Below are 26,194 nucleotides of genomic sequence, written 5' to 3'. Positions count from 1 at the left end.
GCTGATGAAGGTTCAGTTCCTTTAACCAAGTATTTGAGATCAAATAAGTTTGGACCTTTCATGGCCTGAAAGGCTAAAAATGGATCTCCACAAAGGAGTCTGTAAGACACTGAATACAGAGATAGGGCTGCCAGTCTCTCCTGAGTTACAAATCTGTGAAGTCTCTGAAGCTTTGTGTTACGTTTCAACAAATACATGTCCACAGGTACGTTATATTCAGTAATGGGTCTGATATTACAAAGACTGAGGCCTGCTTCACTGCCAGTAGACATTAATTATAACCAAAACCTGTGTCTGAAATCCATTAATGGTCTGAGCCTCGTGTTTCTTAATAGCTAATACTAGTCTATTGTAATCTATTCACTTTCTGAAATATCTTAACATCATCATACCATGTTTTATGTAGCATGGCAAACTCTCCTGCACACATTACCACTTCTAAGTCCATCTTATTCTTTTGTTAATGGAATGTGGTTTGACTTTTATGGTAGACATGTGTTAATTCCATTGTTATACTGCCAGTAATTTGAAGCAGCATATCTATTTTGCACCTGCATTTTTACACTTATGTAAACAGAATTTTTTTTTTTATTTTTTTGTCTCAGTTATGTACTGTACTGATCCGGGGGAAGTAGAGCATTCCATTCGTTCCATTTCTGATTTGAAACTTCAGGTGGGAACTACTATTCAATATGCCTGCACTCCTGGCTTTGTATTGGAGGGGAGCTCTCTTCTGACTTGTTACAGTCGAGAGGCTGGGACCCCAATATGGACATCCAGACCACCACACTGTGTTTGTAAGTACAAAGTATTTCTTTGTGGCATTTATGATGTGGTTTAATTCCTTTTCGAGTTATCAAAAGATTGTTTTGTGGCAACATAATTACCTACTAACAACAGGGAAATACAAAAAACAAAATCAGTAAATTTGTGAAATTGCACTATTAGATGGAATATTTTTACACTGTATATTGTGCACTATTTTTTTTGTTATGTTTCTTTGGATTACAATGATGATTTACAGTCATTATTCTTGTCTCTGTTTCTTGGACCACTGCTTTATCAGCTGTCATTTCCTGCTTCGGAATATTGATGTTTTTATAGTAAACACAACCAGTAGCAGCAGTGCAGAATCTTAACAGTGCTCATTTAACCCTTTCCCTCGGATTACAGTTGTGAGTGTACACCCATATGTTAGGGTTATTTATTCCTCAAAAATGTCAGCATATTGATGATTGTTTCATCTTCCTTTTCTTTTTCTGACTTACAGCTGACATTTACATTAGTGCGTTGTTAATACACAAAACCATAGGGTAGTTGTCAGACAAAGAGATTAACACCTGACTATGAGCAAGAGGTCCCATGTTTGATTTTTGGCCCATATACGCATTTAGGTAGGGACAGAATGGCTTCTGTCAGGGAGGAGGGTGGGGCATGCATGTCCAGGATGCACTCTGAGTGCTAGTATTTCCAGTGCAGGCCAGTGATCACACAGAGGGGCTTGGTTATAATGGAGATGAGGAGTTACTTCACGCACAGAAGTGAGAGGCATGCCCTCACTAAAGCTCACTACATACCAAACCCTTCAACATTTGGGGATGAGCAGTATGGTCAGTAGGTGCATAAAGAAAATATCCCCTAATGACTGGCTGGATGATGGCCACACTGTAATTGGCACTCTCCAAGTAAGGGAACAAATGGGTGGAGCAGCATCAGACTGCCAGGTGGTCAACAGAATTGGAGGGGCTAAAAATAATAATAGTACAAACTCACCTGTTAACTACCATTATTCTAGTCTTTGCACTCCTCCCTGTGGCACCGGTGATTAGATCACTGTTGATATGTTCAGATCTAGAAAAAGATGCACACGGATTTTATGAGTCTGTAAAGAAAAACATAATTTGTGTGGTCAACAGACTGATGTGAAAGGGGTAGTTTGTCTATATGTGATTCCTTTAACATGGATTCAGAAAGTAGCCTATGTTGAAGAACCTGGCTGAGGAAAGAGTGAATGCCCAATCACCTGCTCACTTGTTCTGCAAGGGGGTAACTGTAGGGTGATCACAGCTAATAGCACTCCTTGTGGAGAATTACGATCACACCCATATATGACCCTGCAAGTCGCCCATTATAATGGGAGCATAACCTTGAAGGTAGTGGTACAGTTTAAAAAGAAAAAGAGGTTTTTGTTTTCTTTTTTGTTTTTATTTATTTTTTTCAGAAAGATCAGTCCCAGGACTTCAGAAATGAAAAACTTTACCACTTGATGTGTGTGGACTATAGCAACTGCTTGCAAGCAGTTACTACAGTTTGAAAGAAGAAAAAGAGGGTTTTTTTGTTTTTGCCCAGGACTTGAGAACTGAAGCACTTTGGCACTCTGTGTGACTATAGCAGCTGTGTGATACAAATTTAGCAATTAGTTGCTACAGCAGTTTTTTTTTTTTTTAGCTCCTCAACTTAGAGTTGGGGGGGGGGGGTGGCACCAGACACTGGAATAGCCAGCTACACCTCTGCAGCTAGAGATTAACCAAGAAACCTCTTCTACTACTAGATGATGATCACCAGGGTTCCTGCTACCTAAGCCTTGACCGTAAGAGGGAATGGCTATGTACTGGTCATCAATGGATGAAATCCTGGCCAATTGCGTTCAGCAGATGGAGCAACCCACTATTTAAAAAGTTTCAGTTGGTGACAACAGTGGACAGAGATACTCTTTTAGCATCTTTGAACAAATAAAATAGTCATAATCAAAATAGTTCCTGATGTAAAAGCATCTTCTTCTTTGTGGGTGAAAGCGCTTAACAAGAAGTATTAAATGAAGATTTTTTAGCCAACTTTTTTGTTGATGTGTATCTTTTCAGCCAGCTTCATTGCTGATTCATTTTTGTTGGTGATTTTGCATCTCAGGGGTTCGTGGACTTAGCGTTCTTGCACTTCCCATTCATTTGTAGCCAGTTGACAGAATGCTTCCTTGGTTCTGCAGAGATTAGTACATGATGTGATGAGTACAGCTTCTTATATTAGGGATAGTCAGAATTTCTTGAACAAAATAAGGGGGAAAGTTTGGAAAAAAATATGTTTTGGTTATGTTTGAACGTTAAAAGTCTTTATACTAACATTAGGCATGAAATAGGTAATCAAGCCTTATTTCACTTCTTGGGGAACTCTCCCATGTCTCATTTTTTGATTGATTTAGTTATGTTTTGTTTGAAAAATATTTTTTTTTATGTTTAATGGAGACATTTTTCAGAAATTACAGGGCACAGCCATGGGGACGGCCTTTGCCCCTATGTATGCAAACTTAGTCATGGCTAAACTTGAAGATGATTTTGTTTAGAGGCATGATTTTTTTAGATTACAAATTATTTTATATTTTAGGTTTATTGATTATCTTATTTTTTTATGTCAAGGAAGCTAAACAGAGGCCCTTAAGTTTGTTGATGATTTACAATCTAATACTATGGGCTTAAGCTTTGATGGTATGCAGCTTGGCCCTCAAGTGAATTTTTTGGATATAAGTTTAGAGGTATTTACAACTAATCGCCATAGGAAATCTGAACATAGAAATATATTTTTATATGGAAGTAGTTGTCACCCCAAACATTTGGTCAAGGTATTGCCTTATAATGAATTTTTACGAATTTGATGGTTATGTAGCCTTAACATGAACTTTGACAGAGAAATAGCAGAAGCAGAAGATATGTTTATTAAAAGGGGCTATGATGTCCATTTGGTTAGGGAAGCTAAACAAAAAGTTATGGATATGCGGTATCCAGTCAACCCTCAGGGAGATTTTTATAGTGCCCGTGTTAGTCGGAAATATAATGCTTGTGTAAGTGGAAATAAACATACCAATAAAGTTGTGAATGATGGAGGGCAGAAGGAAGTTTTTCTAGTGACTATCTATAATGTTATAACTGAGGAAATTGTTAAGAAAGTGAATAGCCTGTGGCCAATGCTTTTAAGGGATAAAATTTTGAACTCTGTATTACCTGATTTTGTGAACATTGCATATAAAAGAGCTAGGAATGTGTCTGATATGCTGGTATATAATCAATTTTATTTACCAGATGTTAATCTTAGTCAGAGTTTAAGTATAAATAAGGGCATTGTTCCATGTGATGATTGTTCCATCTGTCAATACATAGTGAGTTCTTTTTCCCACATTAATGGTATTAAATTTACAGCTAGGTATAGATATAGTTGTAACATGGAGGGGATAATGTATGTGCTGAGATGTGGATGTAATAAGTTTTATATAAGGGAAACATATAGGAGTTTTAGGGTCCATTTACAGGAACATATCTGGGAAATAAAAAATAAATAACTAGAGAGTCCCCTTGGTAGTCATTTTATGACAGCATATAATTCTAACCCTGAGTCCCTTAAAGGTTGTGTCCTGGAAAAATTACAAGTTGGCATAGGTGAATGTGTATTTTTAAAAAACAAACTATTAAAAAAGGAAACCCTCCTGATTTTAAAGTATGGTACTTTGGAGCCTTTGAGACTCAACAAAGAATTTAACTGGAAGTATGTGATTTAAATTGTAGGCTTAACTGATTCATTGTTTTATGAAGTATGATGTATTTAAGCAAACTGTGTTTTGTAGAGTTTTTACTCTTGGAAGGCTTTGTAAGCCGAGGCACTAAGTGTTTCATTAAATCTGCTTATTGCTTGGATCAGTGGTCTTGGTGGTATTTTTATTTAATGAATGCCCAATCACCTGCTCACTTGTTCTACAAGAGGGTAACTGTAGGGTTACTTGATCACAGCTAATAGCACTCCTTGTGGAGAATTAGGAGCACACTCATATATGACCCTGCAAGTAGCCCATTATAATAGGAGTATAACCTTGAATGTGGTGGTTCAGTTTAAAAGGGAAAAGAGGTTTTTGTTTTGTTTTTTGTTTTTATTTTTTTTTTCAGAAAGATCAGTCCCAGGACTTCAGAAATGAAACACTTTTCAGCTTGATGTGTGTGGACTATAGCAACTGCTTGCAAGCAGTTACTACAGTTTGAAAGGAGGAAAATAGTTTTTTTTTGTTTTTGCCCAGGACTTGAGAACTGAAGCACTTTGGCACTCTGTGTGACTGTAGCAGCTGTGTGCTACAAATTTAGCAATCAGTTGCTACGGCAGTTTTTTTTTTTTTTTTTTTTTTTTTTTTAGCTCCTCAACTTAGAGTTGAGCTTGGAGGCACCAGACACTAGAATACCCAGCTACACCTCTACAGCTAGAGATTAACCAAGAAACCTCTTCTTCTACTAGATGATGATCACCAGGGTCCCTGCTACATAAACCTTGACCATAAGAGGGAATGGCTATGTACTGGTCATCAATGGATGAGATCCTGGCCAATTGCGTTCAGCGGGTGGAGCAACCCACTATTTAAAAAGTTTCAGTTGGTGACAACAGTGGACAGAGATACTCTTTTAGCAGCTTTGAACAAATAAAATAGTCATAATCAAAATAGTTCCTGATGTAAAAGCCTCTGCTCAAAATTATTTGTAAATATTACACAGGAGACTCTAATCACAACAGCTTGCTAATGGATGGTTGGTATTTATATGCAGTGACAGAGGTCTTGGTTATAGCAGACTGTTCTCTATTCTGTTATAACTAATCTATTTAAAAAATATCCTCACATCTTTCACAAACATAAACGTGACAATGAAACTGCTGACTCACCAGCCATCTCAATACTTTTTTCATATCCCCTTAGAATACTTTTTTGTATGTCACTGTATCATACCTCTTGGTATCTCCATCACATACTTCTTAAGAATAACCAAGACACTAATGTTACCCATTCCTGCAGCTAGGGAGAATTTTTTGGTCTGTTTTCTTTTATGTGTGAAAAGGAAACCATCAATGTCTTAAATCCCATATATAATTGCCCCAAGGGGTATCAATAGCCCAGCATCTCCAAAACCTCTTATTTACTCATGAACAGTTGAACAGAGTAATCATCTGTGGATCTCAGTAATGCATTCATTCTTTGAAGGCAGAATTGAATTAAAAAATTATAAAAATGCATTTAAAGGAAAACATAACAAAAATGTTGATACATATTATACTGACATCAGCACCATCACTTTTTATCAAAAATTCTTCATGATTCAAATCTGAAGTAAATCCAATAAAGATCACTAGTGTATCCTTTAAAACCACTGTCAATTTCTAAGAGAAAACACAATCTGAAGCTGCTTGTACAAGATAGATGATAGGTACAGAGTGTTAAAAATGCTAATTTGTGGTAATCATGTTGAAGAACACATTTGCAAGCTCTATAACCTATTAATCAAGGAAATCTACAACTAGCATATTACCCTACAATTACGGTTATGAATATGCATGTTCATTGGAGACCCATCTTTGTACAGAAAAACTGTTTTTGCACTACACATGATGCATTAAATGTGATTAATGCTAAATCTATAAAAGTCCTGGTCTAACATAACAGTAAGGGTTTTTTTCACAGTTAGCAGGTGATGGTTACAGTATACAAAATGGGAAAAGGATAGATGGATAGCTTTTTACAAGAGGCAAAGCCACCTCCCCCAGTCTTCCTCTAACTAAATGTACTAATCGTGTACTTGGAGAAAATGGATACTCAGTAGTTTTGCTGCATAAATAGAGCAGATAAAACTCTATGCATGACAAAGAATCACGGTTGGGTTTTACCCTTATGTGTTCAAGACATGGATGTCAAGATCTTCAGTGTTGAGAACATATAATAAGAGTTACAACTGATGGGATGCAATCATAATTCTTCATAGTTATATAAAAAATTGTAGGAGTGCAAAGTGCTTTACCAGGTTTCAAAATGGGATTTTTACACTCTGTCAAACAGACAACAGGTAAAAAAATGAAATGTCCCTGCGAAGAACAAACTCCTGAACAAACTCCTTTAAATACTGTTAGACACCTCATTCTGTCACTTATTTTTTATATGTGTAGCAGAGTGAACGATCTAACATCTTTTAAAGGTAATTTATCTTCTGCTATTGTTTTGTCAGCTAGCACTGTCCATTGTTAAAGAGACAAAGCAAAATAAATAAATAAATAGATAAAATGAGGGAAAAGACCCCAAATCAGGGACATTTCTTAAATGTTAATACTATCAACACACAACTTCTCAAAATAATTCTCAGTTTTAGAAGGGATGGAGTAAAAAATAGGGATTTCTGTCCAAATCTGAAGATTTTTTTTCTCAAATTTTTTTTTATTTTTCAAATACATTTGAATGAGTTTCATAGTATTTATACATAACATCTTAAATAACTATGTACACTATTTACATTAGCCTGACACTATAACTGGTTTTAATGTATAGTTACTTTATAAGTATGTCCAATCCATTTTCAGAGTGTCTGATCAATTATTGTATAGTGTCAATCAACGATAAGACATTTCCCCAAGGGTTGTTGATAAATGGCTTTGGATAAATTCTTAGTTCTTTAATTTTAATTTCTGATAATGCTGTGGTCTTCATTAGGCTGTAAAAGTCTTCCAAAGTTGGCATTGTGTTTGTATTTTGTCTTCTTGTTATACACTTCCTTGAAATTGCAAGTATAGTCTACACTAGATGCATGTTTGACCTATTCAAATGAGGACCTTCATTCATATTTAATAATACAAGAGCTTTAGGTAAATAAAATGATTCATTAAATAAAGCTTGCAGAAAGTTATTAATACCATTCCAAAATGGCTTAATTTTAACACAATCAAAGAAAATGTGGCTCCAATCTGCATTGTGTACTTGCTGACATCTCCAACATATTCCTTTTATGGAAGAACTAATTTCATTGATTTTGTCTGGGGTTAAGAATGCTCTGTGCAAACATTTCCAATGAAAAACTTTCCAGTATTGTGTAAAGGATGCATATGTGTATTTTATTGATAATAAGACATTTGTTTTAATATCTTCAGTTAACTGTATTGAGTCTCCTTTTGTTATATATTTCCAATATGAGGTTTTGGGTGTTGTTTTATAGTTTATCAATATTTTGTAAAATTTTTAAATACTGTTTCCAATGTCAAAGTCATTATATATGATTTCATATGTGTATTTTGTAAATTTAGATATTTCTTTAAATGAAGATTTGTTAATTATTTTACTTAAATCTTAAGAATAAGACAGAATACTCTGTAAAGTTAGTCAGTCCTGTTGTGGAATTTTGTATGTTGCTTTTATTACTTGAATATCTAAAACTTTTAGTTATTTGATACATTGGACACAACAAACAAATCCTTTCTGTTCCCAGGAATTAATAATTTCTCTATATATTCTATGTGGAAAGTTCTTTGTGACTATAAATGGTGTTAAAAGATCAAACCAGATTTTTAAATCTATATTTGCATTAATAATTTTTCTAAATGAGTCAATGTAATAATTAATCATACTAGTTTTAGTGGGTTTAGTTATGTTATATTGCATACTAATACATATGTGCCATAGCAAATTGTTTTTATCTGTTATTTGAAATTTATTTTGTAAATCAAATGTATTTATTGATATTACAGTTAGTAATTCTTTCCAATTTGCAGAGCACTTTGGACTTATCCAATCTGAGATTGTTTTAGATATTGATGCTTTTATATATGTTTCTATATCAGGAAAGTTTAATCCTCCCTGTTTCCATGGTCTGATATGATGTATTAAAGCTATTCTGTTTCTTTTGGGAAACCATAAAAATTTTATTAGGCATGAATTTTTTTCTTTAAGTATATTCCTTTCTGGTAACAGTTGTATTGCCAAGGCTATATATAGGATCTTGGGCAGTAAGAACATTTTTATTAACTGTAGTCTATCTTCAAATGTTAATATTATTTTGTTCCATTTTTCCACAGAGATTTTAATTGTATTGATGATATTATTGTAGTTTTTTTGAGACTAATTCATTATTATCGCTGCATAACTCAGTTCCTAGATATTTTAAGGTAGCTTTTTGTTTCCCTATGATTTGATTCCCCTTAGTCTGCAGTTCTTTTTTTTTTTATTTAAAAATAAATATTTTGATTTTGATTTATTGAAATGGAGTCCTGAAGTCATGTGAAATTTGTCAATTAAGATTTCTAATTCTTCTAATCTCTCTTTTGTATTAGATAATGTTAGTAATATGTCATCAGCAAATAACATTACTTTAGAATTGTATTGTTCATAAACATCTATTCTGTTGATTTTTATATTGTTACAAATTGAATCTGCCAATATTTCAATAGCCAGAGCAAATAGAATTAGTGATATGGGACATCCTTGTTTATAGCCTTTTGTTATACGTATAGATTCAGAGGTAAAAGGAGCTAACGTGACATACTATAAATTATTTGTATATATATATTCTTTAGGAGATGAACAAAGGATGCAGGAAATTCAAATAGCATTTGGATTTTGAATAAATAATCCCAATTTAGGGAATCAAAGGCTTTCTCTATATCTAAGCCAATTATAAGTGTTTATTTTCTTTATTAACATAATCTATAAGAGAAATTATCCTTTTAATATTGTCATATGTGTGTCTATGATATATAAATCCAGTTTGATCATTATTTTTTGTTTTGGATAGTGGTATTTTCATTCTGTTAGTATTGTCATAAATATCTTATAGTCATTATTTAATAATGATATAGGTCTATATCAGGTACAGAGGTTTGGGTATTTGTTTTCCTTTAGGATTGGTGTGATTAAGAAATATATCCAAGAGGGTGGTATTAAAGCTTGTGACTGAATTTCTAATAGAGTTTTATGGAAGAGAGATAGTATCTTTGAAGAAAAATGTTTATATATTTCTATAATTATGCCATCTATACCTGGAGCTTTATTACTTTTATCTATGTTATTGTATCTGCAATTTCTTTGTAGGATATGGGTGCTTGCAGATCTAGTTTTAATTTTTCTGGTATTTTTTTATATTAGAACATTTTTCATCTAGATTTAATTGCTTGATATGTATATTTTCTTTTTAGAAATGTTCCATATAGTGATTTCTGTGGGCATCAAGAATGTCACCTATATCAGAGACATTTTCCCTTTCTTCTCATGGAAAATACTTCTAATGTTATTAGCTTTTGATTGATTGTATTTTGATACTTATGAATAAATTATGTAAATATTTCAGAGAAGTGGCCAAGGTATTAATTTTTAGTTTTTCTAAAGCTAAACTAGTTTTATGTGTTAGAATTTTGTTGAATTTATTGTTCAATAATTCTACTTTCTTTTTCATCTCCAAATGATTTTGATTTGTTTCAGCTATTACTGACAAAAGTTTGGATTGTAGATCTAATAATTCAGAATCCCATTCTCTGATTCTTTTTTATACCAAGTTAGGGTTTTACCATATATGTAAGTTTTTAATGAGTCCCATTATCATTATTTTATTTATCTCTGTGGTGTAATTAATGTCTAAGAAAAACTGTAGTTCAGATAACAACAAGGGTCTGAACTCTTTAATTTTAGTTATATATGCTAGAATTCTGGAGTTAAAGATTAATGGTTTGCACCCATTTCGAAGTTTTCGTATCAGTGAATTATGGTCTGGAAAGGGGGCAGGGAGTGATTGAGAAATTAATGATTTTAGAGTGTAAGTCATAGGCAGCAAATATTTTATCTATTCTAGTTTGGGTACCAAATATGTGATCTTGTTGGGAAAACAACAAAGATTTATCTTCTTTAAATTTGAAAGTATCTACAAAATGAAATGATTCTACCTACTTGTTTAAATGTATGCAGCAGTCTTTTATTTGTCATTTCAGAAATATCAAATATACAGTTAAAATCTCCTCCTAATATTAAGTTGCCTTTATAATTATTAGAAATGAAATCCAAGTGTTTTTTAGCAGTTCCTGTTCCAATGCCTGGGAACCAGTAAAGATATCCTAGGGTCCATATTCTGTTATTATATTTAACTATTACAAATGCCATAACATCTTCTTTATCTTCATACTTATAAATGATTTCTGGGTTAATCACATTTGTTTTCTATAAAAGTGTTATCCCTTTTATCTTTGTCTTATAAGTGGATTGTGCCAATATCATATATTCCTTAGGATTCCATTTGTAATTGTCATTTGTTTTGAAATGAGTTTTTTGAAGAAAGACAATTTGTGCTTTGTTCAGTTTTAAATATTTCAGTAGATTTGATCTCTTGCTAGGATTGTTTAAGCCATTGGTATTTAAAGATAATAAAGTTAAATCCAGCTTAGGTTATTTAGACCATGTATTTTTTGTTTTATTGTGACTATTAAACATTTTCCTCTGATAACTATAAAGTATATGTTTGAGCTTTTAAAGGAAATTATCAGTTTTATACTTTGAGTGTTTACCAATGAAGTAATGTTTTGCTCAGCCGTAGTAAAAATGTTTTTGTGAAATAAATTTAAATTAATAAATGTTAACAAAACTAAGATCTGCACTAGCCATGGAATGAAAATCATTCCTAATCTGATGAATAAACCTAAGTCCATCAGATTATCACTCATACCTTGACAATCCAGAACATCTGAGCTCCATAAATTGAATTATCATATGGAGAAATATTTGTAATAGGAATAAGCAATATTTATATTATTTTGAACATATATAGTACTATTGTAGATTAGACAGAATTCTAATACAATATAAATGTCTACTTATTGTATAAGTAATTAATATTTACATGAAAGATAGATGAAAAGCAATTCAATCATAGTAAAGTAGGATGTATCATATATAAAAACCTCAGAAAAAGATTATAGCACACAGTTAAACATATTCACTCTTATTGATGAAGTCTTTCAAAACTTATTACTTAACATAAATAGATGGCAAAGATGTTTATAATACAATATATTTTACTGGATATATCAGAAGTTATATTTCATTGTTTGTCAACATTTAAGTAATCACTCTGTTTGTTGCTAACTTACTTAAAGAATCAGGTTTGTATTATATGAACATTGATGAAAGTTAGTGCATTTTAATTATCAGTGCATCCCTCTTCCCCCATTTCCAACACATAAGTATTTTCATAAGTCAAAAAGAACAAATTCACTTATTGTGATTAATGATTACAGGTTCCCTTTCCATATTCATAAATTGCCATTTTATGACATATACTGAACGTTTTTAGATTTAAATGACAACATTCTATTTTGCAAAATCAGCAAAGGTTAAACTGAGTGATTATTATCAATTTAAAACTATTTGTTTAGAATGTGATTGTTTCATTCTGTGACATTCCCAGTTCAGGCTTCTATTGTTTCCCTTGAACAACTTTGTCAGTTTGATGTCATGCATAAAACATTAGTTACCTTGGCAACATCTTAAGTATTATGTATGGTCAAGATGGGTTACAAAACCACAATTCAAGTTAAAGCAATTATATGACTTGTTATGCACATTTACTTATATGAGAAAATCATCATGCTTCCCCTTGATATTCAATATAGTGAATGTCATGTATGACAAGTTAAAACAGTAGTGTTATTATACACAAGCCCATGTTATTAAACTGAGTGTCTATTGTCAATTTAATACTATTTGTTCAGAATATGATTGTTACATTCTGTGACATTTCAAGTTCAGGCTTCTGTTGTTTCTCTTGAACAACTTTGTCAGTTTGATGTCATGTATAAAACATTAGTTAGCTTGGTAACCACTTAAGTATTATATATGGTCAAGATGGGTTACAAAAACTACAATTCAAGTTAAAGCAATTACATGACTTGTTATGCATAGATTTACTTATATAAGAAAATCATTATGCTTCCCCTTGATGTTCAATGTAGTGTATGTCATTTATGACAAGTTAAGACAGTAGTGTTATTATACACAAGCCCATGTTATCAATTCCTGTCTTTAATATCTAAATTCAGCAGACTGCTTCATCTTATATGACGATTATATATTTTATGTCAAGATTTACTAAAATCATACATTACATAACTATTGTGTGTGTGTGTGTGTGTGTGTGTGTGTGTGTGTGTGTGTGTGTGTGTGTGTGTGTGTGTGTGTGTGTGTTTTTTGGCTGTTGCTTAGTTATTTGAGAGACCACAAGCTGTAATGCTTACTCTTATTATTAGCTCCTTCCAAGTATGTTTATACAGTCCATAGACTTTAAATTATGAGACCCTTCTAGTTTCTTATTTATTATAAGTATATTTCCATCCTTACATACACGCATATCAGTACTTCAAGCACGAGCAACAATGCCCATCCAGTTTTGCCAGAATACCATTCATTAGTTCATGTGGTGTGTTTCCAGGCTGTTCTTAAAATATCCAAACCAATATTTGTCCTGTTCCATTTTACCAGCCTGTTCCATGCAGTGGACACTCTGCCTGTGCACCACTCGACACACCTTCCATTCCCCAGATATTTCCATGAAGGAAATCAGATGACTCTCTAGCACTTCCCGGCAACCCCAAACACCCCTAGCAGTGGACACTCTGCCTGTGCACCACTCAACACACCTTCCATTCCCACAGATATTTCCATGAAGGAAATCAGATGACTCTCTAGCACTTCCCGGCAACCCCAAACACCCCTAGAATCAGCTATCCCCATATGCCCAACATGTCCGAGCAAGCTCACCTCCCAGACCACTACAAAGGGTACTGCACAAGACCAAGCGCTCTTAGTCTTTCACAATAACTCAGACTTCCACTCTTATGTAAGTCCTTAATGTGTTTGGACCAAAATACATTTTAAATATAAAATTGTACTTATTATTTTATTTATTTATTTATTTTTTATCAAGAATCAAGTTAATGAGCTAAATAAAGTGTTGGGAGACCATCAATATGTGTACATGTGGTTTAAAACAGCCCTTTTATTATATATATATATATATATATATATATATATATATACAAACCTCATTGCCAAGAATCATCTCAGAGGTTCCTCAGAGCCATTAAGCATTATCCTCACTCTGTCTCCGTTACCATAGCAACCTGGGAGCGTCTGTTTCTGTTAGTGTGTCTGTGTACTGCATACCAGAGGCTCACGATACACCTGAAGCAAAGCTTCACAACACTACAACTTCAAGCCTAAATTCCCTCCCTTTCAGCAAGTCACTCTGAACCTTTAGGCAACATCTAACTTATAATGCCTAACAAAAGTATTCAGTGATGCCTATGTAGCAGTTATACAAATGTCATCCATTACAGCATTTCTGAAAAGTTTTGCAGTATGTGCATTACAGGTCTGAGACAGAGGCCTGCTATGCTTCTGATAACAGAAAAATAATGATAAACTGAGAAAGACAGGAAGAAATCATTACTTTGGATACCATTTGCCCTAATGTATTGGGAGAGAAAGAGATAAATAATTGGGAATCATTTTTTATGGATTTGGTTTTTGCTTTGTAGAATTTCAGCCATCTATGTGCATCCATGTAATACAATAGAATTTCACCCCACTTATAATAATAGGGAAGAAAACTGGAAGATCTATTGCTTGATGGATATTACATTCTGTAAAAATGTGGGCACGGAGGAAGGATTGTTTATTAAGAAAATCCTGTCCTTTTGAAAGATGATAAAAGGTGATTGAAAGCGTGTGGTTTAAAACACTGAAACTATTCCTGCCATAGTGATGGTCACCAAAACTAGAATTTTCCAAGTAATGAACCTTAAATCAGCAAAAGATGTTTGAAAGGATGTAAGATCAGCTTTCCTAGAGTAAAATATAGAATACATGGTGTAATGAGATACTTAACTGAAAGATTATCAGAAAAGATCCCCTCAAAACTCTAATAAAGCCTGATAGAGGCCAACGAAGAGGAGTTTGCACCTTGATGGAAATCAGAAATGGCAGCTAAATGTACTTTATCTGACAAAGAAAAACCCAGTCCCACATAGAACTTTAGCAAGATGCTACAATACATAGGGGACAGGAGCAGTGAAGTGGTCCATATATCTGGCTATAGCCTAAGCCACAAAATGACTGAACTTCCAGGGGAGTCTAGCTGAATAGATGGTACTGGAGATTCTTGGAAGGTCTTAGTAGTAGAGGTCTGTCCAAGAGCTGAAGCCAAAGCAGGGGAGACCAAACTTATCTGGTCCAAAAGAGGGATATTAGGATAGCCTTGGCTTTGCTGATTTTGTTCTGCTCTAAAAACTCTGGAATAAGAGGAAATTGAAAAAAGTTTAGAGGAGGCCTGAGTGCTATTTATGGAACAGGGCACACCTTGGGAATCCTCCTAGGGAAGGAATAACAGAAAAATCAGTGCTGCATTTATTATTGGATGAGGATGCAAAGAGGTCATAGCAAGATTTATACAGGGTAAAAGCAGTTTTATAACTGTTTCTAGATCAAGGAACAACTCAGGAAGCATTGTAAGGTATTGACTAAGCCTGTCACCTTGAGAACTGACTTGTCTCAGGATATTGGTAGAGTGGAAAAGGTGGTTGAAAGGCAAGACCCCAATCCCAAAATCTCACTGACTCCTCACAAATAGGGTAGGAGTGAGTTTCACATGCTTTTTTACATATCAAACCACTACCATGTTGTCATAGTGGATGTCAATGGCACCAGAAGGTAGAGAATTATGGAATGTTTGCAATATGAAAAGGACAGCCTTCAACTCTAGGGTACTGCTGTGCAATGAGGCCTCTAAGGGTGGCCAAATTTCCTGGAGTATCTGCTCCCAAAATGCCCTTCCACTCCAGAGCAGATGTGTGCAAGGTCACTGTTGTTCTGGAGACAGGGAACTAGAAGGACCTGTCCTGAGTTAAGATGGACCCAACTGTCTATGACCAAAGACAGCCTTTAACTTTCTGTGCCTTTTTATAAGAGCATCTAAAGGATCTAGGAGTTGATTCCACTGCACCTTGAGTCCACTGAAGGACTCTCATGAATGTCTCATATGGGGAACTATGAAAATACCAGAATACACCAGACCCAGCATGCAAAGGCAAAGGGAAGTTGACACAATGTTTTTTCGTTATTATACTGTGAACCACAGAACAGATAAGCATAACCTATAGGAAGAGTTACCATTATGCTAAAGGAATGGCACAAACTCATCAGCAAGTAAAGAAATACCCTGTAGCCTTGCAGTCACTTGTGGATGGCACAACTACTGACAAGCACTTGAGAAACACCATGAAGACTGTGATGAGACCAAATGCCAATGACAAAAATTCCAAGTGATTGTTTCTTTCATGGAATAGGAGAAATGCCTTGGACTCTTTTGCAATTTTTTATGTGCAGATATGGACCCTAGAATTCCAGAGAATATCTAGGCCCCACAGGATAAAAAGGAAGTATGGATTGCACCATGACCATTTGAAGGGGTGACTTCACAATGTATTGATTTATGTCAAACAAATTAAGAACTGGCCTTTTTTTCTTGGGCAATTAAAAAGATCCTTGAATAAATCCATGCCCTTTTTAGGCTGGCAAGACATTGTGTATGTCTTTCTTTAGTAATAGATCTTACACCTGAAACTTAGCCATAATTTTCTCTCAACATGGAACATCAAGCAGTGGAAGAGCTGTGGAATTGGAAGCAATAAAAAGGGAATTGAATAGGCTCTGGATATAATTGCTCTTATCCATCTGTCATGTGCGATGGTCTCTCAGACTGATTGATGGATAGACAAATCTGATTGCTCCAGAGTGGAGCAGTTGGTCAGGTTCTCAAGGTTTCAAGACCTGCCCTCCTACTGCATGGTTCATGAACCATGATAATATCACTGATATCTACTCCCTCCCAAAGTACGCTCCTTCTGGAAAACGCCATGACCTATGCAGCCTCTGCCAGAGCCTCACAAATTTTCAGATTGGCAGCACAGAAATCAAAGCCGATGTAAGCTATGATCAGTCCTGGGAAATGTAATTGAGGGGACTGGATCATTATGCCAAGCTTGAAGACACTGTTGCCCTCACCCTCTTGTTGTTCTAGTTCAGCTTTCACTGACTTACCAAACAGCAAGAAACTATCAAAGAAAATGGGCTTTTGTGTTCTGGGTGAAGTCTATCAAATGGAGCCAACAGCCTTGCCATTGCAGAACTATCCACTGAACTATGAAGAAGCTAGATGGTTTGGGTAATCATAGAACTAAACACTGACAGCTGGCACAGAAGTAGTGACTTAGTGTCCAAACCTGGAAAGCCCTCCAGATTATGGCCATCTGGTCTCATAAATCTATCTCAGATTGTTTCATATTTATACGGCAGTTCAACATCCTCATAGTAAAAGTAAAGGTTAAGAACACCCACTTCTCAAATCTGTTCAAGGACTGTGATTCCTTGTTGATGGTTGAACAGCCTGTGACTTTGCTGCAACAAATATAACAAATTCCAGCATCAGATTCTATACCCAGCTGGGACAACTCATCGGTGGCCAGAATCACCACATCTTTGTTTTTCTATGCATTGTTCACTACCATTTTAACAAGCTTGTCAATGTGAGGAACCACCCAAAAGAAAGATCTGGATGAGTGAAAGACCTCTACCAGGATGTGCTCAGATTAAGACTGGTGTCAATGGGACATTTGGCTTTAACCATGTTGAGGGCTAAAATTTCCCCAAATTTGGGATTATCAGGGTACCTGGAGGATCACCCTGTTGACTTACTTCAGTGTGTAGGGTGAGGTACTCTACTGGAAACTTAAAGTGTTTCATTTTACACTTTAACTTTTTTAAAGTCCATAAATGAGGAGAGTCCAGAGAAGATAAAAAAATTCATGCTGGACTCATGACTAGCACATTGGGAAGACACTCTGATCTCTCTGTTCTGAAGCAGAAGAGGGGACAAGGAAGCAGAAGATGATATGAAGAGAGCCTTGTCCTGTACAGCTTCTGGGACAGGTTTCTACAGGTACATCTGCATGATGGCATAGGGACCAGCTATGTCCCCTGTGTTGAGACTCGGGACATCACAAGCAAGGAGCTGAAAACAGAAAATGCCAACCCTGACTCCAAAGCTGAAAACACTGACTCCAAGTTTGAGTTTTGTGACACCCGGGCACTAGTCCAGTAATCAAGGAGCCTCAATCCTCACCACTAACACCAGTGAGGGGCCTGCACTTTGGGGGATAAGTACAAACACAGTAAAATACAATTTCCCTTAAGAGCACACAGAGATCACAGTCAATATGGGGCTGGGTTCTCCCTTTCTCTCCAGATCCCCAACAAGACTCTGCACAGGCACAGCTATAGGGTACAGATCTCAGGCTAGTGGTCAAGCTAAAACCTCCATCACCCTTTCTGTCCAACCAGTGCTTTGTGTCCCTGCCCAAGTAGCTAACACCCACACACTTTGGGATATGAGTTATATACAAACACACAGACACTCCTGTGGAAGGCTGGCACAGGTTCTCCAGCTATGCCCACTTCTCTGCAGAATATAAAGTAGAAATCACTGCCACTAACCACTAATATCAACTACTATAAACCCCTTTCCCAAAGGGTGACCAGTTTCACTGTATAATATTGTTGTTATCCAAATAGCAAGTGTGACTGAGCAGCAAGGCTATTGGAGTGGCTTGGACAGTATCACCAAATACATGCAAGTGTTCCCAAAGAGCTTAAATTATCTCTACACAAAACAGCCACAGCTGAAATGTTTAAAATATTTCATTAATAATAAAAACACAAGACAATACGTATTACTTCAACACAATGACATTACAGAGTTCAGAGATCACAGGAACTTTAAAACAATATTGTATGATAGTCTGACATAAATATAGAAAAACAGCTAGACTAATCGGACTCAATTCCTATCCAACTCTAAGAGAAATACTAAAGTCTAAGATCCTACTTACATACAGAACAAAGCAAGTGCCTGGTGAGTTGTTGTCAGGTTTAGACAAAATCCAAAATGCCCAAATCTTTCTCTCTGAGAAAGTCTTAAATTGATGATGCCCAGTACTGCTGAGTCATTACACATTACATCATTTTTGACACCTCTGCTGAAGTTTCCCAGGCTCACAGAACTCAAAATGTAACATTTGTTATTAATCTTGCACCTGCAAGGAAATCACAGCAATAAAGGACACTTTACATATAAAACCTAGTAATTAACTCTTGTCCTAAGACAATAGAAAGAATTTCTTAATCCAGACATCCTGTCTCCGAACTTGAGATCAGTCACAAAATGCTTCACTTGTCAGCTTTCTTCCAGCAGGGTGCACTTTGGTTACATTTTTGAAGCTCAGAACATATAACACAGTTTTCTTACATTTAGCTTTCTTATATTTGTAAAAATGCGCCTGTGGATCACAATAATATTTACAATGACATAGAATTATTTACAAAATTCTATCTGGCTAGGCTGGCAGCTTTCACATATCCCCCTCCCCCGGAGAACTCAAGCTAGTTTTTCAAGTGACATTTGAGAAACATTGCTTGAGAGGGTTAGGTCTATCTGAGTATACCTTACCCCATGTCTTGAGAGCTCATCTGCATTGGTGTTGCTAACCCCACTGCAGTGCTGCACTGGCATATCATATGCTTGCAACCTTAGGCTCCATCTTAGCAACTTGGCATTTTGCTGGTTGGCTCGATGTAACCATGTTAGGTGATTGTGATCTGTAACTACAGTGAATTTCCTTCCATACAGATAAGGCTGAGGTTTCTGCAGTCCCCACACTATGGCTAGGCAATCATTTTCTACAACTGCGTAGCATTCCTCCCTGGGTTGAAACCTATGACTGAGATAAACCACTGGGTGCTCATCTCCCTCTGAAGAAATCTGGCAAAGTACAGCCCCCACCCCATGCATCCACCTGCACAACAAATTATTTGCTGTAATCTGGACTGGCTAACACAGGGGGTCCTCCCAAAGCTTCTTTAAGCTTCTTGAATGCCTGCTCACATGCTGGGGTCCACACTACCTTATTTGTCCTGTTTTTCCTTGTCAGGTCTGTGAAGGGTGGAGCTATGGTACTATAACTGTGGACAAACTTTCTGTTGTACCCTGCTGTCCCTAAAACTGCCTTCACCTGCTTTTTGGTAACAGGTGCAGGCCATGCCTGAATGGCTTCCACTTTGGCAGGTTATGGCCTGATCTTACCACTCCCCACTCTATGTCCCAGGATGGATACCTCTGCCATACCCACCTGATATTTGCTTGGCTTAATGGTCAACCCTGCCTTCTGTAGTCTGCCCAGCACCTCCCTGACATGTTGAAGGTGCTCTTGCCAGGAATGGCTGTAGATGGCAATATCATCTAGGTAAGCAAGGGCAAACCCTCCTGCTCCTGCTAGGATATGATCTACCAGCCTCTGGAAAGTTGCCTGGGCATTTTTCATCCCAAAGGGAAGCTTTGTGAACTCATACAAGCCAAAAGGAGTCACAAAGGCTGACCTCTCTCTAGCAAATGGAGTCAAGGGCACCTGCCAGTAACCCTTGGTAAGATCAGTGGTGGTAAGATACTTAGCTCCACCCAGCTGACTCTGTGTGACTAATTTATTGTAGTCCACACAGAACCTGGTGCTACCATCCTTCTTTAGCACCAGCACCACTGGGGAGGCCCAGGGGCTGTTGGACTCTTGAATTACTCCTAGTTCCAGCATTTTCTGTAGCTCCTCCCTCAGAGTCTGTTTGACTCTCTCAGGCACCCTATAAGGGGACTACCTAATAGGCCTTTGGGGTCCTCTATCTACCTGGTGCTGCACCAGGTGGCTGCACCCTGGTTTCCCAGTGAACATGCCCTCAAACTCCTGCAACACTGCTCGGATTTCTCAAACCTGGGTAGGAGATAGCTGCTGGGACATTGCTACACCTTCTGCTGAGGTGTCAGTTTGAGCCTCATTGAGGAGATCAGTCACCAGATTTCCCTCAGACTCTTCCTGCAATACACTGCAAATACTCAGCACAAGGGCCTCCCTATCATGGCAAGGTTTCCTCATGTTAACGTGGTACAATCTGTGCCCCTGCCTCCTGCCTAGCAGTTCTACCATGTTGTTAACATCACTGACTTTCCTTACCACCTTGGAGGGTCCCTCCCAGGCTGCTTGCAGCTTGTTTGTGCCTGACAGGAATGAGAACCATTACCTGCTGCCCTACAACATACTCTCTAGCTTCAGCATTCCTGTCATACCAGACCTTCTTCTACTGTTTGGCTTCTGCCAGGTTCTCCTGGGCCAAGCCCATGAGTTCCCTGAGCCTTGCCTTGAGGTTTAGGACATATGCCACAACAGACTCCTTGTGAGATTCACACTCACCTTCCCACTCATCACAAATTAAATCTAGAGGCCCCCTCAACCTATGCCCATACAACAACTAATAGGGTGAAAAACCTGTGGAGTCCTGGGGAACCTCTCTGTACCCAAACAACAGATGGGGCAAATATTTGTCCCACTTCCTCTTAAACTGGTCTGCAAATGCCAACAGCATGGATTTGATGTAGAGTTTAACCTCTCAACAAGACCATTATTCTGGGGGTGGTAGGGGTGGTCTTCAGATACTTCATACCACAGTGCTTCCACAGACAAGCCAGCAGGTCTGACAAGAAATTGGCACCTCTGTCAGTCAGTATTTCTTTTGGGAAACCTGCCCTGCTGAAAACCTCTAACAAAGCATTTGCCAACTTTTCTGCCACAATGGAGGACAAAGCCACTGCCTCAGGGTATGTTCAGGGGCGGCCCGTGCTATTGGACTGCTGGACTGCAGCCCCCTCAACAAAAAGTAAAAAGAAATTAAAAAAAAAGAAGAAAAAAAAAGTTTTAAATTTTCGCGGACTTTGCGCATGCGCAGTAGTCCAGACTACTGTGAGTCTACTGCGCATGCTCCAGGCAGTCCGGCCGTCCTGGTAGGGAAACACGAGCAGAGTCTGTGCACTTTTAAATGGCACAGACTCGCTGGGAAAACATGTCGGGCCGGACTGCAACACCAGCAGTCAGGAGTCTCTCGTCGGGAAGGGGTTTCATCAGATCTCGCGGGTCTTTGTATTATTGCGCGGGCAGGTAAGTGTGTTAATTATGGTGCTTTTAACGTTTTGATAGGGACTTAGTGTTTGAAGTTGATAGGGACTTGTGTGTGTGTGTGAAAATGCCCCAGGTGCTCATGGTGGTGTGGTAGGGAATACCTCAGGCTTGAACCCTGTACCCTGTATGCAGGTGTTAAAGACTTGAGTTCCCTACCCACCACCATTTGTAAAAAAATTGCAGATTTTTGCCTCATATTTGATCTGATCTGTTCCTCATAATATCTGTGGTTTGTAAATGTTGCAATGCTTGATATTTGATAGTGCACTGGTAGCATTGTTGCCTCACAGCTGCAGGTTCTCAGGTTTGATTCTTGGCTGGGGTTCCTTCTTTGTGGGGTCTGTATCTTCTCCCTGTGTTTGTGTGGGTTTGCTTTTGTGTCCTCCCATGATACAAAGACCTGTCTGCATTATTTCTTCCTGGTCCTCTGCTGAAAAATTGTTTTTTTGTTCCAAGTCAGACTGTCCTGATTAACAAATGTTAAATAAAATTGACAGGCATTTGAATTTCAGACTTCAGGTTTCTGAATGTTTAATTTCTTACATATTTGATGGTGCAGTGGCAGTATTGTTGCCTAATAACTACAGGATTTGTGGTTTGATTCTTGGCTGTGGTGCCTTCTTTGTGGAGTCAGCATCTTGTGTTTGTGTGGATTTGCTCTGGTATCCTGCCATTTTACAAAGACGTGTCTACAGTATTTCTCCCTGGGCCTCTGTTGAAAATTGTTTTGTTCTATCAGAAGTAAAATTGACAGGCATTTGAATTTCAGACTTCATAGTCTTCAGAAAATACATAGTAAAACAACTTTTTATTCTAGCAATAAATATATAGTAACACAACCTTTTATTATAACAATTTTTTAAGTTTATAAGATGACTATTTGAATTTTTTCCTTATTTTTGGGACTGTAATACCCTGTTAGTGGCTTTGTCCAGGTTTTTTGTGCTAAGGTTGACAGCTATGGCAAGAACTGAATTCACTGAATATGTTTGAGGGCTGTATTCCCTCATTACTGGGTTTGTCCAGGTGTTTTGTGCTAAGAGGTTGACAGCTATGGTGAGAACTGAATTCATTAAATGATAGCCATTTAAGTTTCAGTCTTCCTCTCGTTCACAAAACAGCTGATTTGGCATAGTGGTATGTTGCTCTTGACTGTTTTGCACAGGGACCTTGTCTGTAAAATGTACGGTGGTAACACAGCATTTTTCTTTCACAAAGCAGGTGATTTGGCATAGTGGTATGTTGTTCTGACTCTTTTTTGCACAGGGACTTTGGCAGTAAAATGTATGGTGGTACCGTGGTAACACAGCATTTTATTCTAGAATCTAGCAGCTTTCCAAGATTATACAAGCAATGTTTAATGTGTCCCTGGTTTTTGCCCTTTTGACCCACCCCAATAAATTTGGCTTTTTCCAGACTTCTTATGCTGCGAAGTTGAGATGCAGTTGAGTATTGAGTAGATTTTACAAGGAGCTGAGAGCTGCAGGGGAAGAGAAGTTTAGTGCTAATAGCACAACAGGCTGTGTGCTTGCTTTTGATGCAGAAGGTTGTTGGTTCTACTCCCATAAGGGTTGAATGCTCCCATACTGAAAGTTAAAATGCTAATTATGAGCCTGTTATCAGTTTGCCATCCATTTCCTATTGCAATATTACTAGCTTATTTTTAATGTAATTTAGGCAATTTATTCCACAGGAGCATCAGACACTTTATTGTTCGATGAAACCATGAAATATAAAGGTGATTGCTAGCACCAACCTCTTCATTACAGATTTATTTAACGTGGAATTATTTAGATGACTTTTTTACTACTTCAGAGATTTTGCATATTTACTGATAATGGTGGACTGTAGAATTGTGCATATTTACTGATAATAGTGGACTGTAGAAGCTTGAGTAGACATTTATGATGGAAATGTTCTTAATTGGACAGTTTTGTTTCATTGTTTACTGGGAAAATGTTCAAAGCAATAGGAAGGTGTATCAAAGAGCACATGTATGTTTCATATGCAAGGGGCCTATGATTTGAAAACAGCCCAGAATTAATTTTTACCTGCCACGGGTAAAATGTATTTTCTTTGAATGTGGATTTTAATGTTTCAGTGAATGTGAGTTTCAAGGGCAGAGAAGGTTTAATGCCAAGTTTGTTTAGCAGATGTCTTAGTGTTTGTGCTGTAAAATGCAAAAATAAAACTTTCAAATGAAGTTCAAATCATCATAGAAGTAAATCAGTATGCACATTAGTGTTTATGGTAAATGGAGTGAAATAGCAAAGTAATGGATCATTGGAATGGCTGCAGGAAGGCTCCATTCGACCAGGGTTTTGTGAGGGGGAAGGGTGACAAACTTTGACAGCCCCAGCTGAACCATACCTCCCAACTGTCCAGATTTTCAAAGAATGAAAAGATTTTTTGCTTCTTATTTTTGATTTGTTCCTCATAAATTGTGGTTTTATGGCAAATCATTTAGGAATTAAGTCACTAAATAATGACACACCTAGTTTCAGACTTCATAACCTTCAGAAAAATGCATGCTAAAGTAAGACCTGTTCTATCAACTGTCCCAGTTTATAGAAGAGCATTTTTTAGTACTGTTTATATGTTCCCTCCAATATATTTGGCCTTGTCCAGATTTATGTCCCAGTTTATACAAGAGCAAATTTTAGTACTGTTTATATGTTCCCCCAATATATCTGGCCTTGTCCAGATTTATTGCATTAACAGGTTGAGAGGTACATGCAAATAAATTGCTTTATAGAATTAGGCATAGCCAAACCTCTGAACTGTCCCTGATTTTGACTCAAAATGTTGCTCTTCCCCTAATGATCCCTCCGCAAAATAGCAATTTTGGAAGAAAACATGGAGGGTTTATAATTATGAAATAACTGTAATAATCAGATTACTTTTATTTCAGAAATGCATGTAGACAATTTTATTTTGTCAGCTGCTCAAGTTAGCAGTACTAATATTAAAGTGTCCCTTCTTGACATGTTCCCAGCTGTATTGTGTTGCTATTTTATATTTTTACATCACATTTTTGGTCCATTTTTCATAAAATTGTGTTTTTTGGCAAATGAGTGACAAATAATTAAAGACTGAAGTTAGAAAATTTCTTACAGACATTTGAGTTTCAGATTTCATACCATTCAGAAAATTCATACTAATGCAAGACCTCTATTAGCTTTCTAAGGTTATAAGAGCGATATTTTAAAAATTGTCCTTATTTTTGGGCCTTTGTCACATTTCTTTGTATGGCTTTGTCCAGATTTCTTGCTCTGAGGTTGAGAGGTATGACAAATGTGTCAAGGCCATCACAAGTCAGCCAGAGACATTTCAAACTGTGACATACTTGTTGCACCCCACTCCCCCATGTAGTGAATCTGGATGTGTCGAAGCAAGGCAAGGAGTAGTTATGCAGTGTAAATGTGCAGAGAATCCCATCCATCCAAGGTAGACACAAGTACTAGAGTGGCTTTTCATATGTCCTTGATTTTTGCAGAATGGTCTGGTTTCTGTCATATTTTTTGTACTGTTGATTTATGCTTATTACTCAAAGTGCCTGTTGCTCTGTGTTTAAGTAGCAATACTTTAATGACCATCAGGTAAGCTTGGCTGAAATTGCAAGATGCAAGTAAGCTTTAATAAGCATACTGTTAAAGAATTGCCAACATTGAAAGCCTTTCTGCTGCCATGTAGAGAATACTTAACTAGATAATGTATAAGCCTTGGGTATTGACATGCATATGCCAGTATTTGTAATAAAGGACAGAATTACATTATTTTAAGAGTCTCATTACACTTGGAGACTTACAGTCATCTCTGCAGGCTTTAACCATAAACCGAATGCCAATCGTGGTCTATAACCTGTACAGTAATCCTTTTAAGCAATGTATCTTGAGCTTATTTCTTGTTTGCTTTTAATTTTTTACTTTGATCATGTTTCCCCATGAATCAAGTAGATGTCAGGCAGCAGGTCTTTTTTTGGATAAGGAACATTTTTACAAGTGGGGGCATCGGAGATTTCTACTTTCAGCATGTTACTTGTTACTTTAATAAAGCTGAATATAAATTATATTTAGAACTGCAGTGCAAGAAGTGGTTTGAGTTGAGTGCTGCTTGTTTTTCTTATACTTGATTTTGACTGGCATTCCATTAATGTATTTAAAAAGTAATTTATTTTTTCATGCCTCACAACCTTTTTTGTTTCCATCTAGATATTAAGCTGTCATGCAGCCAATGCATTGAAATATTTTTTATTCTACTACACTTCATTTTG

General features: G+C 36.7%; 1 protein-coding gene across 1 annotated transcript in view; it reads left to right on the top strand.

Annotated features, from left to right (window-relative positions):
* SEZ6L (seizure related 6 homolog like) overlaps positions 1-26,194 on the top strand; it is a 3,056,071-nt gene that overhangs the window by 2,538,636 nt on the left and 491,241 nt on the right. Inside the window, exon 12 of the mRNA XM_044068481.1 lies at positions 606-797. Within this exon, the coding sequence (XP_043924416.1) occupies positions 606-797 (192 nt within the window). The remainder of the gene's footprint in view (positions 1-605; positions 798-26,194) is intronic.

The sequence above is a fragment of the Protopterus annectens genome, chromosome 4.part0, assembly GCF_019279795.1.
Source record: "Protopterus annectens isolate FY-2018-M chromosome 4.part0, PAN1.0, whole genome shotgun sequence".
NCBI lineage: Eukaryota > Metazoa > Chordata > Ceratodontiformes > Protopteridae > Protopterus > Protopterus annectens.
This window is presented reverse-complemented; position numbering and strand designations above follow the sequence as displayed.